Source organism: Pararge aegeria, chromosome 17, assembly GCF_905163445.1.
Source record: "Pararge aegeria chromosome 17, ilParAegt1.1, whole genome shotgun sequence".
In the NCBI taxonomy this organism is placed as follows: domain Eukaryota; kingdom Metazoa; phylum Arthropoda; class Insecta; order Lepidoptera; family Nymphalidae; genus Pararge; species Pararge aegeria.
In genome coordinates this window covers 810,199-828,712 of record NC_053196.1, presented here as the reverse complement: position 1 = coordinate 828,712, position 18,514 = coordinate 810,199, and the positions used below count along the sequence as shown (strand labels likewise).

At 37.0% G+C, this 18,514-nt stretch overlaps 1 protein-coding gene across 1 annotated transcript; it reads right to left on the bottom strand.

The window, feature by feature from the left end:
- Nucleotides 1–10,231: 10,231 nt before the first annotated feature.
- On the bottom strand, nucleotides 10,232–12,201 carry LOC120631046. The gene is made up of 2 exons (XM_039900443.1): nucleotides 12,077–12,201; nucleotides 10,232–11,174 (listed from the first exon to the last, which is right to left on the bottom strand). The coding sequence occupies exons 1-2, from the start codon at nucleotides 12,151–12,153 to the stop codon at nucleotides 10,433–10,435; spliced, it is 819 nt and encodes a 272-aa protein (XP_039756377.1). The 5' UTR covers nucleotides 12,154–12,201; the 3' UTR covers nucleotides 10,232–10,432.
- Between the last annotated feature and the right edge of the window lie 6,313 nt (nucleotides 12,202–18,514).

The window sequence follows — 18,514 nt, the reverse complement described above, 5'->3', positions numbered from 1 at the left end:
AAGTAGGTATAAGATCAGGGTGGAAATGACCTAAGTATGCCTAGTAGTTGACGTCCATCAGATTTGACAATGAGTATGATAAAGACTTTTATTTTGAGGACTACTTTCTACTTAACTTATTTATCTGCATAGTAATTTGTTTTTATATTGATGGCCACGCCGATGGTAAGCTAAAAACCATCGCTTAGCAACAGCACAACACTTCGCAGAGCATGCAAGGAGCACGTCCTGCTACATGTCGCCCTGCGTCCATCAATTTGGGGCGTAGGTGTTACCTATTACCGGCCCACTACAGAGAACGGGTCTCCTTCCACAATGAAAAGGGATTAGGCCCTTAGTCCACCACACTGGCCCAGTGCGGATTAGTGGACTCTATACACCTTTCAGAACATTATGTAGATCTCAGGAGTACCGGTTTCGTCACGATGTTTGACCTTCACTGTTTATGCAAGTGATATTTTTATTACTTAACAAGTTAAGCCTCATGTACCTGCTGTAAATACACCGGCAACCGCACCCTTCAGACTGGAACACAGCATTGCAACAATGCTTCTCAGCGGCAGAAATGAGCATGGCGATAGAAGGCACCTACTTCCCTATATTAGCTCAGTCACTAAAAGCACTTCTAATAAAACATTTACGAGTAATACTTAGGATTACTATGGCCTGAACACGTCAAGAATGTTTTCCTACTATGAAGCAGTTACGCACATCTTTGTTATACTTCCTACTGCCTAGGAAGTGCGGGCGGTAGGCGGAAGACGACATTCCTGACGCTGCTTAGGTTCTTCTCTTATAAGTAGATTTTATAATGTCAATAATTTAGACTTCTTCGAACACGTTGATCATTTAGCATGGGCATCAAACAACAAAACAAAACGATTTAATTTAGCACTAAGAATAAACAATTGTTGTACAAAAGGTTGGTTGCTACACCTCTATCTAAAAATTCATTCATAAATGAAATTGATTGTAGTATTTATGGATCTTATCTTCAGGTCTCTAAATAGTTTATCACAATTTTTCTTATATTTTCACCTGAGGACCTCGGTACGCACCTTTATCTATTAGGAGTTATGTGCGTTTTAAAGCAATTAAATTGCAGGAGCGAATCGATGATTTTTACGCCATTATAAGGAAAAAGACGGCATCCCTTCTAACAAGGTTGCGGTCGAGCTCGAACAGTATCCTGAATATGTTAGCGGGAAAGTTTGACTTGAAAATTCACCTATCTTGCAACACTTTATGTCGGTGCTTGTACGGTAAAGGAAACTGTCTTGAATTTATCCTAAAACATTCTATAATTATTTAATATAATTAATTAATACTAACATAGTCGTTTAAGTTGTTTTACTAACAAAGGTGGACCTTAGTTGTCTTAATAAAGAGATTATTATTGGTGTCACTTGCTTTAAGGGCGAGGGAATAAGTACATCGCGAGGAAACCGGCTTGCAAAATGCTCCATGACTGGGCCAGCTCTGGCTTCAGCCTAAATCTCTCATTCTGAAAGTAAGCCCGTGTCCTGCACTAGGCCGGTAATGGGTCCATAAGGCGGTACTAAAAGTGTGTACTAAAATACAGGTGGGTTAATAATGATAGGTAAGCACACATGCATTTTTTGTTATGGTCGATTTAAATGTTTTAGTATCACAATCAGTCATCAAAGTGCGTCACACGACTAAGCCGGGCCCCTCCTTTTCCGTGTTAGCTGCAAAACTACCGACAGGTCGTCCGTTCGTCTCTCTACAATAAATAAATGGTGATTTTTGTTTCTGTGAAGCAAAACGCCCCCTTTTTTACAAATACCTATCTATCCAAATTTTTTTCGTTATTATATTGGTTAAGGTAATTAAGGTAAATTTAAGGAAATACCATTAAAAAAATAAAATATTCAATGGTACTTACTAAGGAAGTAACATAATAATATTATTTATTCTAAGTTAATAATATTATGTTGAATTATGTGGTAATAAAATATGGATTTTATCCCAGATAACGACGACCTTCATATAGTTTGGTTGAATAAATCAACAACAAACCATTACCAGCCAATTACAGGGCACAGGTCTCCTTCCACAATAAGAAGGGGTTAAGGCTGTCCACCACGCTGGCCCAGTGCGGATTGGTGGACTGAAACACACCTTTGAGAACATTATGGAGAACTCTCAGCCATGTAGATTTCCTCGCGATGTTTTCCTTGACCCTTAAAGCAAGTGATTTTGAATTGCTTTAAACGCACAAAACTTAGAAAAGTTAGAGGTGCGTGCTGGGAATCGAACTTAGAAGTGAACACCCAATCCTACCCAATCTACCTATCACCGGCTATACTGTTATAGGTACTCAGAACTATTTCTAAAAAAAAGTTATACAATATTACACGACGGATACGGATCGGAGGCGGATGGTCTTAGATTTTAAGCAATACATATTTCAACGTTTCTAGTTTCAACCGGAAGTTAGGAAATTGCCGGCGTATATGCCCGTGCTGAGAGGAGCACATTTATCAGTACTCAAAGCCCTATCTCCTATGTGTGAGGAGGCCTTTGCCCAGCTGTGGGAGTAAGCTGAGAATGATGATGATAACTATACATGTAATGGAAGTTAGCGCTTTTGTTGTTTCTAGGGGTCCGTACCCGAATACGCCTCCGCTCTCCGTCTGTCCTTCCGTCTTTCTCCCTTTCGGAGGTCCGTTTTTAATAAACCTAATTGTATTTCAATTGCCGCTATAAAATGAAATAACAAAAAAGTATACGTGTCAATAAAAACCTAAACATTACTTCACAGGCTTTAGAGGTACATTATTTACAGTCTCTGATACTTATCTGTGAAACCGAAACGCTAATAGTTTTTGAGTAAACCTCTGCCATAGTATTCACATCTTGATTAAATCAGATACACCCCTAACATCACAGGGAAAATTTAAATCAAGTGACTCGTGCCACTTTATCAAGTGCGCGTCGCGTAGCGTAGGTACTATACTATGCGCGTGGCGGACTTTTATCTTCAATAGGGTTGTCAAAAGTAAACGCTTAGAATGTGTTGAATTAGTTTGTCTGGAAAAATAAATATGCTTCTTTTGATTTAATATGTTTACAAGGTGAATCCTTATGAAATATATTTATGCACACTTTAACAGTATTGCGTAATTTACACGTTGTATATGATTTATTTATTTTGCCCCTCGATCTTAATAATTTTATTACATATAAAATATGATTGGTTTCACATTGCACTTAGGTGCGGAACCCATCGTGTGCGAGTCCAACTAGCGCTTGGTCGGTTTGTTTTATATTCTATTATGTTATTCGCATCTGTGTTCGTAAATTGAAAAGTTACACAACCAGCTATTCAGATACAAAGAAAAGAAAAGCTTGCGCAAACCTCTTTGTAAAACTTTAACAAAATAACAGCCCGCTAAATTAGGGTAACCACACGTTGGCTCGGCACTCCGGTCCGCGCGGCCGACAATGCGAACGTACCAGAACCATTCATTCTATTGTCCCGTTTTACGAAAACTGTTCAGTAGTCTTTGATTTTTATGTACGTACGAACCGACTAACTTTTCATGGTTGGAGTTGTGGTACAAGTTTATATTCTTAATATTTTTTCTTTTATTCTATTACAAGTTAGCCCTTGACTGCAGTGTCACCTGAAGTTATTATGATTCAGTCTAAGATGGTGTCCATACCCCTAATTGATTTCTACTCGACATCGTACCGGAACACTAAATCACTTAGCCGCACGTTTTCGTCAGTACGATGGTAGCTAGTGACCGAGAAAATTCTGAAAGTGTAAATTTCCAAATTATCCCTGTCAGGAATCGGATCCGGGACCTTCAACTTAAAACCGCTGCGCCAATGAGGTCGTCAAAATTGTTAAGGAAGTTCGATTAATGACTCAAAGAAACTAGACAAAAACTTCCCCCACAAGATATGTGTGTATATGGGTTCAATAGAACTGCCGTGTTTAACCGCAACAGCACACTACCAGGTGAGTGTATCAGGGCTACCAGGTGTAGGTGTACCTACAATACCAATTCTTCGGGTAGTAAGAAAAAGGAAAGAAAAATAATAGGATATCTTTATTATATCTTACATACATTCCAGTAATTCATTAATTAGAATGCGTGCTTGCCTAGGAGATGCCTATTCTTTTTTGATTTGAAGGAACCCATATTATAGGTATCGGGTAAGACGGAAACCGGAAGGGAATCCAGATCTTTGCGGTTCGAATTAGGAACGAGGACGCAAAACGCTTTGTACGGGTTCTTATGATGCCCTGCGGTCCGATGATAGAACGGTGAAGATGAAACCAAATTAAATATTTCCTGAGATCACTTTGCGACGACGTTCCAATCTTTGGAGTCTACTGACTACAGCCTTTTCACCGATGAGGCTCCTAGCTCGGCGATCCACCGACTCCAAAGCGACCAGCTGGTACTTAGCAGAGCCATCCCATAAATAGCTGCAGTACTCCATGCACGACCGAACTTGAGCTTGGTACAGGGTTACAAGCTGTTCTGGCGTGAAGTACCGCTTGACCTTGTTGAGGATAACAAGCTTATTGCTAGCAGTTTTTGCCTAACCTTCTGTTTGGTACCAATTTTACCAAAATCTATCCTCTTTTATGGTATTATCGCATCGCGTCGCCCATAACTTATGGCATTCGGTAATTCTCAGCTCACCGCAGCCCGCTTTTAACTTAGATATTTTATAACCCACCAGGCCATTGTGCGTGCCTTATTATTACGAAACTGTGGGGTGGACTCGCATGCGTGCGTTACAGACCAAGTTCGGAGCAATTTAGTCGGAAACGAAATTTATTATTTATACACCCAATTGCTATAACTCCACTTTCTTTATGCTTGATTAAGGTTATGGATAAAATGATATAAAAATAACTATGATAATAAGTCTTGCAATATAATAGTTTAATATACTTTGCGTTAATGATACTTCATTGTCAACCTATTACCGCCATTAACAGGACACGCGTGTTCTCCCAGGATGAGACACAACCTACACCACGCAGACAAAGAGTGGCGAAGAGTGGACAAGTGACTTCACACGCCTTTGACAACGTTATGTAGATTCCTCAGCAGTAGCGTGCATAGAGGGTAAGCACACGGTATGGAGATGATAAAAAGGGTTGGCTTTTTAAAGCTCTTAGAATGCCTATCCTTAAGTTTTTTATAACTCGTTCTGGAGGTTTTTTCCATTTTATATAATCTGATCGCTCATTGAATAACTTCTGCATACCCTGAATGCACGCCACTGATTCTCAGGTATGCAGGTTTCCTCATGTTGTTTTGCTTCCCAAATAAAGTCAAGTCGTATTTGCTAAACTTGAAAATGAACATAACTCTAAAAATGCACCATGCATTAATGCACGCACCGAACCTCACCCTCAGAAAGGAAGGCCGAAGTGCTTAACAAATTGGCTATCAACGCTCTATACTTATTTATTATTATTATTCTTATTTTCATTTCTCTTTTTCAAAATAATTTACGCCACAAAAGTTGGATAGATCATGCGTTACTTTGCGGAAATCCATGATATACTATGAAAATTAAGCTTAATTTGCAAAAGCAGGAAATGAGAAAAGGAATGAATAATTGTTAATAAACAAATATTCATTGTAAAGTCAACATCTCCTGAGGATGCTCCGGTTTTGGAGCGAAACGTGCATAGAGGGTACATTGCCGAAGATCTGTTTGGTGTGGAGTATAAAGATTGAAGAAATTATAAATTACACCATACAGATTCTTCTGCTTTTCGCGGAGTGTAACAAATTAAGATCATTTTGGCAATCCTGTTCCTTCAAAGCGACTCTCATCCTCCATTCTATAACCCTAAAACGGTGAATATTAAATAATGCGTTACTTTTATTAATTGATTAATTCTGAAAGACAAAAAAAAAGTATTACTTTTATTGCTGTTTTAAAGTGAAGTTGAATAGCTCGTGTAACTGGTGCACGCTTATGTCATTATGTTACACTTTCAAAGATACTTTGGAACGAGATTTAATCAAATTGCTCAGTGGCGGTTTAATCTTGTCATGTTTTCGTAAGAAGTTTTGCTAAAATTATATTATAATTTTGCCACGAAAACCTGACAAGATTTCCTTATTAATGTTAGGAGTAAATGTGAAAGTTTTTGTTACCTATGTTTGGCTTAACTTCTTTATTGTTAACCTACAATTTTATATACTAAATAGTTAACAAATTGGTTGACCTAAAACTAATAACAGGTTTCCACAGATAAGTTTTATATAAACAAGAGTACCTAGTAGAACCCAGCTAAATGCAGCAATCTATAACTAAATATTAAGTTTACCTAACATGCAACAGGGTATCTAATAGGATGCGACGTACACTATTCATATTACCCTAAAACAAATCAATTTTGATAAAATTCAGCGCATACTGATTTAGGTTGTTTCCTGGAGAAGATAACATGATACTTTTATCCCGGAAAAGCAACCAGAGAACATTACCTTATACTGATTTTCGCAAAGTTTTGCATCCTAAATTAGAGCCATAAATCTAGACCGGATATTTATTAACAAGGAAACCTTAAAATTTGTTCGTGTAAATAAACTGAAAAAAAAAACAAAATGATACTCACTGCATATTTTATTAGAATATCTTACTGCAAATTTAATTTGCGTTGTCTGTATTTGTGTCCGTTGAGAAAACTATTGATAACTACAGAACAGAACGGAAAGATGGTCTAGAATGTAATTCTTTTTTTTTCGCTATAATTGTAGCATATGCTGAACTTCATAGGTATGAGGATAGATATATTTATTATGATGTATACTTGAGAGTTAAAAATCGAAGTTTATAAGTCTTCATAGTACCTATTTACTTATGAGATATGTCGGCCACTTCGTTTGCATAAAGAGCTGCACAATAAATCTTCTGAGTTGAATGAAACTTCAAATGGCATAATTACTGTGACTGGGTTGTGACATTGCTTGCGAATATCTCGGCTTATACAGTCTTGTCATATTATAAATTTCCTTCTTGCATTCTGATTTTAAGCACTTAAGAGTGACTTTGTTGCATTGGCTTTTAGTGGTTTACTTTATATTATGTTAATGTAAACACGCTTTGATTTACAAAATATTTATCACCGATTATATTGAATAATATTGAAAGATGTATGCGTATATTTCATAAGGAATCACCATATTAAAATATTAAATCAAAAGTAGCATATTTATTTTTCCATACAAACTAATTCAAACCATTCTAAGTGTTTACTTATGACAACCCTATTGAAGATAAACTACCGACACGCGCATAGTAGCTGTTTAATAAAGTGACAGGAGTAACTTGATTTTAATTTTGCATGTGATGTTAGGGCTGTATCTGATTTCTTAAAGTAAAAACTATGGCAGTGGTTTACTTAAAAAATAAAATTGGTTGCCTGTAAAGTGGTAGTCGGTATACGGGCGAAAGTTTTACGTGACAACGACTTTGAGTGGTAAAATAATTTTAATGTGAATATTCATTCGTATAGTAGGAAGAAGGATGAAATAATAGTAACAATTTAAAACATTTATTTATACAAAGAATTATATTTAAAACATTAATTTATACAAAGAATCTCGCACTGAATTTCATATTAACAAAATTTTATTTTTACCTTTACACAACATACGTATTTATATACAAATATACATACAATAACTTGCAATACATTTGCGTACAATGAAACAGCGTTTACTACAAAGGGACGCGTCCCTTTCACTTTTTATGTCTGTCTCTCTCGCTCTTAGGCGGGCTAACCATGCCCGAGTGGAAGGGACGCGTGCCTCTCACTCGCTCTCATTGTGAGCGCATAACGTGAGCGGAGCGTAACGCAGTTTCTTGAAGTGTCACCCGGCAAACCAATTTATAAGACGTTGCCACGTCAAAACTTTTAGGTTTCGGTTTTATAGATTATTCTCGGAGACAGTTCATAATGTACTCTTTATGAGTCTCAGTGAAGCTTATTTCGATTTTGTTAATGTTTTGAATTGGTTTATATGGAAAAATAAATATGATTCTTTTGATTTAATATTCTTACATGGTTCTTCTGAAATATACATATGCATGCGTTAATATTATTTCGTAATTCTGTTAAATGTTGTATAGACATAAAAAGATAGGAATAGATACGCATCATTTGGACATTTATTAGAATGATGGAGTACAAAAACGTACCAGAAGGTATCTACTGGGCGAAGGCGAACCCACAAATTAACTGAACACACTCTCCAGTTCCCTCATTACGGCCGCAGAATGGCAATGTTCCCTTTTTTGCGTCGGCCTAACTACGAAAACAAGGTCATATTTTACTGACCGCTAAAAGGCAGTAGCAGCGGCGCTATTCTCTAATACACTGCGTTCAACGTTGAGTTCGTCGCCGAACGTAGTAAGTGCTACTTAGTGTAAAGGACTTTTGCCTTGATTTAGCCCTTGAAGACAATCTCACGTGCTGGTTAGTGATTATGCAGTTTACCGTGCAGGCGACGTGTGTTTTGTCATAGTATATATATTCATATATTTATTGATATAAAACCTATATCCCTTATCGGTTTGTAGCTTGAATATAAACATATGTGAATACGCCCGGGTTTAACATCGGTGTCTGTAAAATTTCACGCAAGGTAACCGATTGCTTTACGTGGTTCATAAGTGTTCTGTACCAGTTTTGAAGATGTCAGCTACTCCTACGCAACATTAAGCAAAGATTTTTTTAAGTAGTAGTAGGAAACAAAAAAAAAATAGTCGTGGTGACAGTTTTCATTCAGGAATAAAAATGTACATACGATGACCATAACCTGAATGCAAGGTATCTCTTTGCCCGTTGAATCGAACGTGTAACAAACAAACAGTCTTATTTTTAAAATAAAACTTTGTCTACCTGCCAAAGCATGAACAAGCTTACTCTCGTTTTATATTCATCATCATAATCAACCCATTTCCGGGCCACTACAGGGCTCAGGTCTCTTCGTGTAATAAAAAAAGTAATCCACCACGCTAGCCAAGTGCGGATTGGTGGAATTCGCAAGCCCTTGAGAAAATTAACTTGGAAAGTCCTTAGGAATGCAGGTTTCCGCACGATGTTTTCCAGCACCGTTGAAGCCAGTGAAATTAAATTGCTTTAATTCAAAAACGGTCCCCCGAAAGGGAAGCCAATGCCTTACTCTCTAGGCTATCACTCATCTAGTCATATTAATACACGAATATTTTTTGGATATTATATCCAGTTTTCCCATGCTCGAAGAGTGTCTACAACTGTTTTAGGGCGAGTTGTTTTATATAGAATATAACCTTATAACTTCGCATTAAGTGAATCGGCGACGCTGCGTCGCTCCTTGCTGCGATAATTCCTCAATAATATCCTTCCCGTCCCTTCCCTTCCAGTTCCTAGTTTGCCCTACTCTATTTGGACTAAGAAATGGAAAGTGTTATTAACCTTCATTGCAAAAACAACGACGTGTTATAAGTTTGATGTGTCTGTGTGTGTGTGTGTCTGTCTGTCTATGGCATCGTGTTTCACGAATTAATGAATGAAACGATTAAGATTATTTTTTTTGTTTGACAGATGAATTAGTCGGGAGTGTTCATACTATGTTTGATGAAAATGGCCGCTGTCACAAAATGGCGGATTACATTTTTATTTACAAGTTACAACTCCCTCAATTTTGGTATCAATTTATTATATCGGGGTTTATTTTTATTTTTAATTCAATTACTTGTAATATTATATAGGTCTAGTTTCACCCGCTATTACGTCCAAGTAAAATGTCTGTAGTGTAGTAGGTAAACCGCATCACATGTCTTTTTCACACTAACAAAACGCATTTGTAAGTATATACCTCTGAAAATAAAAAACCTCAAAACTTTTGAGAACAACGACAGTTTTACAATTTTAAACTAAAGTATCTTAAAAAGGGGATTTTTTTTAAGTAATTGACGGGCCTATAAACAACACTCCGCATGCAAAGAATACGACCCGCAACATGTCACGCTGGGACCATCAAGTTGGTCTATCGTTGCGCTAAGTTGTATTCAAATATATTCAGCCGTTAAGATTGATTGATATACAAACATCCAAATGTATAAAAGATTACAACAAGACTTTAAAACTACTAGCGTATGTAGAAGAAAAAAATGCTAACGGAAATGTTTAATTTATATTTTGTATATTTCATTTAAATGTACATATTGGGATTTTTACAATACAAGGAATTGAAAAAAACTTAACAAAAATGTGCAACGATCTCATTGCTAGAACAATAATTTTACCGCACAGTTTATGATTTGTAGCTGTGCAGTCATATTTTTATGGCAGACTGCCCAAAAATAGTATTATCGGTTTAACAATGCTACACGCGCAAATACATCAATACAGTTACTTTCTTAAATAATATCGTTAGTCATCGTTTTTTATCAAAGTAGTAGTCAGCTTTTTGAACATTTTTCTGTCAATTAACTTTTTGTATCTAATTTCCTTTAAAATATTTTTCATTTTAAGATTCCTTTCTTGCAATCGTTTGACTTTTTGACGTAGTATCTTTATTCTTCTCCTGCAAACGTGCAACAGCTCAACTTTTCTCTCTAACTTTAGTTCATAATATGAAAGGTCCGCCTCTTTCGCGAAATTCTCTGAATTTGTGTCGGCTTGATCACTCTCTTCAGGAGCTAATGGGTCAATTAAACAATCGGTTGATTGTTCTTCTGTTGGTTCAACTGGTTCGACTTTAACTGTAACGTTTGGAGGTACATCAGCAGTTTGTGTTTCCATCTCATTTTTTATATGAACATCACCTGTCTCTGTTGTTTCTGTTGATTCCACCTTAATAATAAAAAACCTTTGTATCTCATCATCTACAGATTCCCCAGGATTTGTGGTTTGCACAGATACGTTAGCGCTTTTAACTGGCGTTGGGCTGTTATCAGATTTTTTCTTTTTAGGCACTACATCGTTTAACTTCAATGTAGGGATAGCGTTCTTAGTTATTCTTCGGTTCCCGCCGTGTGTCATGTAGGTGTCGCCCTCTGCGAAGTGAGCCGAGCACACGACACTAAACTGGGAGGGTGACCAGTTTTCTTCGCTTCTGCAGGCACGAATAATATGTATCCATTTACGTTGCCAGAGATTATCTTTTGGGAATCTGGAACAAGCAATTTATAAAAGTGTGACTTTGATTAATTAAGGCTTTTTTTTAATATTTCTAAAACCAACAAGGGTTGTTTATTAATCTAAAATAACTAATTTATATCCTTTTTCCAGATAATAATGATTCTATAAAATTTTTAAATATTGTAGTGTTTGTTTCTTGGTCCTTCTTTCACGCCTTAACTAACTTACCAATCTACATGATTTTTGGCATGGAGTTAGTTGAAAGGACGGAGAGTAACGTAAGCTACTTTTATCGTAGGAAAACAAACGGTTCCCACAGGATTTTTTAAAAGCCTAATTAAAGGAGGACAAAGAATACGGGCAACAGCTTGTATAAATTATAAAATGTTACAAATACGATATCGCACTCGCATGGATCGCGTGGAACGGTGCCAAGAACGCTGGCTGCATTTCCGCGGCGAACCAGCCACAAAAAATGAGGCAGCTCAGACTGGCCCTTACTCTAAGAAGCAATTTACTATTCTTATCTTAACCATATAATAAGTAAAATAATCGGAATAGGGTTATGTTCAATGCTTAAAGTTTATAACATGCATTCTATAAATGTAATATACTTTATATTTATTACAAATTCAAACTAGAAGTTCGCGATTTTGGCGACTAACAAATAGAACTTCAAAACTTTGTACTTTTTTCTCGTAATGTGAAGAAAAAAGAAAAGCCACATTCATTTATAGCAAAAAGCAAACGCAAGCAAGCAAAGCAATACAGCAAAACACACCTACTGTAATCAAAAGAATAAGTAGCTGTGTATAAAATTACCCCCAGGGTTGGGGAAATTGTTTGACGATTGACACGCCAGACTACTGACAACGTTAAATACAAATTATTTAACGAAATACCAAATATACCTACAAAAATTAAAACACTCACTTATGGAATGTTACGCCGCTCTCCTTTTTGCATACCATTGAATTGTTTCTACAAGTTTTAACAATGCACGACGGCATATTTTGTCCTCCGCTCCACTACAAATTAACGCAGCTCAGGTCTGTCGCGCCCGAACGCCGGCGCTGAACTGACGGTCGCATCGGCTTCCTATTTACAGATCGGCCTTTTGTTGTTTAATCAGAATAAAATAAAACATCCGGCGTTACTTGTGTTACGCTACATGCACAACTTTTCAACAAACCCTAGATACAAAAAGAAGAATGTTATAAGTTCTGACGCTTTGTCTATCTGTTTGTGGCGCATGAGTGATCTTAGCGCTCTTATTATGGATGGACTGATTCGAAAGCTGTATTTTGTATTACGAAAGTATCACTTCTGGGCAGATTCTTAGATAACATGGCAGTTTGCCACAAGGAAGCACTATAATCGTGTCACAGTGCTTCGCTATATCGCCCGCGTAAGTTTCTATTCCGTGGAAATATCGGGGAAACAAGCACCAGCTATATAATTTATTAATTACTAAAAGTACGGATGTTTCATTAAAAAAATAACATTCGCAGTTCCTTCAGTAGTCACGTCGTCTTGCGCGGAAAATCAGCGCCAAATTTGGTGACCCGCAAACAGCAGCGCCACCTCCGGTAGTTCCAATTATTTTGAACTGTACACACACACAACGTGTAGGAGGAGCTAGATAACAAACACACGAACAAAATAATTATATACTATACTTGCGACCCGCCCTAGCTTCACACGGTTGCAATGTGGATGCAAATACCTACTATTGTGGAGCAGTTTGGAGTGATTAACAATAAAATTCCGTCGAACCTACATTTATTTAATCGTCCTCGTAAGGTTTAGCCAGCTTTTGCAATGCAAGCGCACGAAAGTTTTTGGTTACGATATCAAATTACAAATCGTTGAATATCTTTGTATTTCTCTTCTACAATAGTATGCATGTCTACGACATACCTATATACCTTCCCCCTGAATAACTCTATCTATAGCTGAAAACTGCATTAAAATCGCGACTTTGTTTTATACTATGTAAAGAAGAAGATATCTTTGTCTTACCCACGGGAATCCGCTGTTCACTCCTGAACGTAGGCTTCTTGAAAATTTCTAAAACCCTGGGATCTTATCCCTTTCAGGTCCAGCAGCTCCATACGATTCACTTGATCGCCATTAAGCTAGTGGGTGGTCTGCTTAATAAATTTTACATGCCATACAAGCATTTAATCAATAACCAGTGGTTTAATGTGAAGCGAAGAGCACTAATTCGGGCCCTCAGGGACCCACTAGCGAGGGTCGGAGGGCCGCAGGGCCATTAACATGAGTTACTGTAGCGAGGGACAAATGAGTGTCCTCGTTAAAATTGTAATCGCCCCAAAAATCCCGGACGTTCCCATAAAGCCCCGGGTCAGCTTGTATATGCGATATTAGGTAATGAAAAAAATAATTAGTCGAAACCACAGTAGGTCTATGATCATCCGGACCAAATTTCAAAAGTCGTAGGTTCAAACGTCATTCGAACGTGAAGACAATCATTGGATAGAAGTAGGCGTTAGTTTGCGGAATTCCATTATTTATTATGAAAATGAAGCTTAATTTACTATTCTCCGCGAAAAGTAAAAGAATCTGTATGGTGTAATTTATCATTTTTTTCAATCTTCATACTCTACGCACGTCTCCGAAACTTGAGCAACCTCAGGAGATGTTGACTTTACAATGATTGAAATAATTCTAAATGACTTATCAATACAGATTCTCCTACTTTTCGTGGAGTTCTAGGTATAGCATATTAAGCTTAATTTTCATAACGTTAGACAAACGCTAGATCTACTAGTCAAGTTAAATTATGTTGTAAATTTTAGGTGTTTTTTTTCATTCAGTAAGGGAATTTCATTTATTTCCAATAGGCTTAATTTATGAACTTTTGAAACGTCAAGTCTGTTTGTGGTGCTAAAACAGAAGTGGTGATAGCGCATTGGGTAGAAGCTCGACCTCACTTTCGGGAGGTCAAGCTCGAATCCCAGCACGCACCTCTAAGTTATGTGCGTTTTAAGTAATTAAAATATCACTTGCTGAACGGTGAAAGAAAACATCGTGAGGAAAACTGCATGCTGGAGAGTTCTAAAAGGTGTGTGGAGTCCACCAAACCGCACTTGGACTACGGCCTTAACCCCTTCTCATTGCGGGAGGAGACCCGTGCTCTGTATTGGGCCGCTAATGGGTATTGGGTAACGCCGGATGTGATGCCAAAAATGTTTCTATATCTGCCACAATAAAAATAATTTAAGAAAACTGAACTTAACCAGAAACGCTGGTTAAACTGAACTTAAGCCATTTCGTGCAGATTTTACTTCAAAATACGCAGTATATCTGGAACACGTTTTATTGTATTAGCGCGGATAATACAACCAGCGAGCGTATGGTAGCGAATCCCCCAAAAAGCAATAACCGATATTAACATACGTAAGTTATCTGTAACATACATTACATAGACGACATAGTTCCCCTTATTTCCGATCGTAAACTCCGCTAGCCGGTCACTCTTTGTTACCGAGGGTCGGGCCGCGCTCCTTTGTTCCCGAACACATACCTGGGACCGCTATTATGGAGCTGTGATGTAATCACTGCGATAATCGCTATCATGTACCTAATATGCCAGTTGAATCATAATCAGGAACCATTTGCGACCCGAGCGTACTTTTAAAGTAATACTTCTTTTGGCGTGTTAGGGAAAAATGGTGAGAGTAAATTTATACAATGCGCGCGCATTCCGTCACAAAAAACCGACACCATGAAGTTAGCTATAGTCAACATTTTAGTTTTTCTAAAAAAGGTTGGACAGTTGACCTTCAATAATTAAATTTTTTCTATTGTTAGTGTCGTTTTTTATACAGAGAGAAAAAAATTTATCTTGTTACGCCAAAAAAGTATAACTTCTAACGCGTGTACATAAGTACACACACGTTTCTTTCTATCACTTTGTTAAGATTTATTTACTTAGTATCAAAAATTCTAAATTAACTTAAAAAGGACAGGACTTGCACCAGGACAACTTATCTGTATAGAGATTTCTTTCAGAAGCCCTCGAATGTGAGAAAAATTGAAGAGTAGAGCTGAGTAGCTACTTTTAGAAATAACTATACTAAAAGAATACAGAGATTCAATACATAGATATGCATTGAAATGTATTACCAAATGTGATTTTTATTCCTCTACAAGTTAACCATTGACTACAATTTTTAATAGTCGTAGAGCTTTTTATGACAGGCTCGTCCGGGGAAGTACATGCTTATTTATTTATTTAAGCAGCATTGTTGCAATACTGTATTCCGGTCCGAAGGGCGTGGTTGCCGGTTCACCTACGCCTCAATTTGATGGACACAGGGCAGGACGTGCCCCTTGCATGCCCTGATGAAGTGTTGCTCTGTTTATAGGCTGTATTCCACTTACCACCAGATGGACCGTTTACTTGGGACGTCAATTATTATTGAAAAAAAATTAAAAACGATGTTAAACGATGGAAAAAGTCATGATAGCATGTAGTAGTAAAAGGTTTCTGCGCTAAATAGCTTCGCAAAAAAATTGTAGCTTTTTTAGCAGCGAAATTTTGCCGCCTGGCAGTTCCAAAAACAGAATCAGAATTAGTAGTTTCCATAAATACCTACATACACAACAATTGCAATCAAAGCTCAGTTATAATGACTTTTCGTAATACAGAACTGGCAATCGATTTATAAGTGTAAATATTATTTTCGCAGTGAATATGTCAATTGCAATGGGATATTATTGAAAAAACTGCTCTGTTGTAACTGAACAGGGAATAGATTTATAAAAGTCGTTAAGGGTTGCTAATGATTTTCTGTTTATTCTTTATTCTCATAGACATTAAACTGTATGCTGCGATTTATTGTAATTTGAAGTCAAACACTTGAAAAATGTTTTGTAATTTCACTATTGTAGCTTTCTATAGTTTATCAGCTGCGGTTAACGATAAGTTGAAACGGTTTTTTTCATGAAACGGTTTTTATCATTGAATTAAGTTGGTAACTTAGTATAATGTCATTCAAATATTTATTTTGAAGTAGTTTTTTAAACCTCGTTGCAAAGACAGTTATGATATTGAGCGCTTTGTGTGTTTGCCTGTCTGACATACAAACGGAATGTAAACGAACGCTATTTTTGACAATTTTTTTTATAAATGAAACTTCTGTATTGGCGTTGGAAGAAAATTACCATCACATTTTTCGGTTACACGTCACATTTTTCCGTTACGCGCCATATTTATTCATAATACATTCAATACGTGGGTGTGATAACAGATTTTTTTTTAAATTTCGTTTTTTTGTGTAAATATCAGTGAATGTAAATAATTTTAAGCGGTAATTTTAAGCGGAAGCGCACTGGGCCAGCGTTGTGGAGCCCCGTGCTCTGTAGTGGACCGGAAATGGGTTTATCTGATGATGATGTAAATAATTTTAGTAAAACTAGCAATTATTAATTAATACGACTGTAATCTAGTAAATATCATTAATGCAATCAGAGTGCGATCACACTTGGTGGTGCATTCTAAGATTATAATGTACTAAGATTATAGTGTGTTAACTTGGTAGGGGTATAATAATAAGAAATATATATATATACTACGCCAATACACACATCGCCATCTAGCCCCAAAGTCAGCGTAGCTTGTGTTATGGGCACCAAGATGACTGATGAATATTTTTATGAATACCTAGACACTGAAAAATAATCATGTTCATCACACAAACATTTTCCAGCTGTGTGAATCGAACCCACGGCCTTGGACTCAGAAAGCAGGGTCGCTTCCCACTGCGCCAATCGGCCGTATAAAAACTTCATGTATACTTAAGTAACATTTTTAAATTACTTACAAACGATGGGACATGCAAAACTATAATTGCAGGCGGATACAAGATAAAGCAACACGATGCGGAAAACTGCAACACACTCAAATAACTAATTTACCTTTTTCCATTCGCTTTTCTGCACCGGATATTTTTTTATTAAGTACTTGAACTTGTCATCATCATGACAAGTTCAAGTCAGTTCCTTCAAGTTGAGGGTACTCAAATTATACGTGGCACAAAACACAGTTGCAGTTGCTTATTACACCAGTAATAATTACTAGCTAGAAAAGAAAATGTAGCGTTTATACTCTTCATGCGAGTTGCGAAAGTAAGGGGCACTAAAATCATGTTGACGGAAAATAAAATTAAGTAGTTTAACACAGAATTACTAAAATACAGAACCCGCATTCAGCCATTATTGCATGCATTGTGTCTCTAAACAGAGAAGACGTCCGGAGCACGTCTCATGTCACACCCGTGGAAAAATTGCTCGTAAACCTTTAGAATATAAGTGGTAAAATAATTATCGTCAATTGCTTAGTGAGTTAAGTGACTAACCGCCTGTTCAATTTCAATTTAATTTTTTTTTTACTTTCACATAACATTACTAGCAGTTATAATGAAAACCCTGTTAGGGCGCAGCAATTGGGGTAGTAGGAAGGCAGACCATTTAATAATAAAAATAATAATATTTCATTATTTAAATATTTTTAAGGGTATATATAAACACGTTACATTTCTATTTTTCTTTTATACTTACTGGAATTCTATTATAAATTTGAATGCAAAATGTATTTGCTATGCAATTTTAAGTTCGACTTTTGTAGAAGTAAATTAAGATTTCGAGAAACACTACTAAGTTGGGGTGGTTTTTGATGCTTCAATTTAGGTCGTGTACACGGTTTCTGTACCTTCTTAATTCTGTGCAGTTTAAATAGGCATACAGTTAAAAGGGGCTTTCAAAATGGCGGGCGAGCGGCTCTTCGCGGCAATTATGCTAATTTTGTACGACTTACGAGTGATCTAATTCGAAGCAGCTTAAATTTAACCCTCGTTAGTGCCCAGCCACCCTCCCACTCGGCCTAAACCCTTGCGTAGTTGGAATAGTCCGCACCCATGTTAGCAAGGTGACGTTTTATTTTACTACATTACCACCAAAATACGAGTATCTAGTATCTACCTACCAACTCGTACCAAAACGAAATATTTGATTGCTGTGACAATATCATGTTTCTCGACAATATCTGTCAATGTTTTAAAATTATTCGTTCATGTAGACCTTTCACAATGCTCTGGAGAGAAAGGCACTTATGAAGCGTTCAAACATATAATATTCATCATCATCATCACCATATCTACCCTTTACCGGCCCACTACAGGGCACGGGTCTCCTCCCACAGTGAGAAGGGGCTAAGGCCGTAGTCCACCAAGCTGGCCCGGTACGGAGACTTCCCACACCTTTGAGAACACATGGAGAACACTCAGGAATGCAGTTTTCCTTCACCGTTGAAGCATGTGATATTTTAATTGCTAAAAACGCACA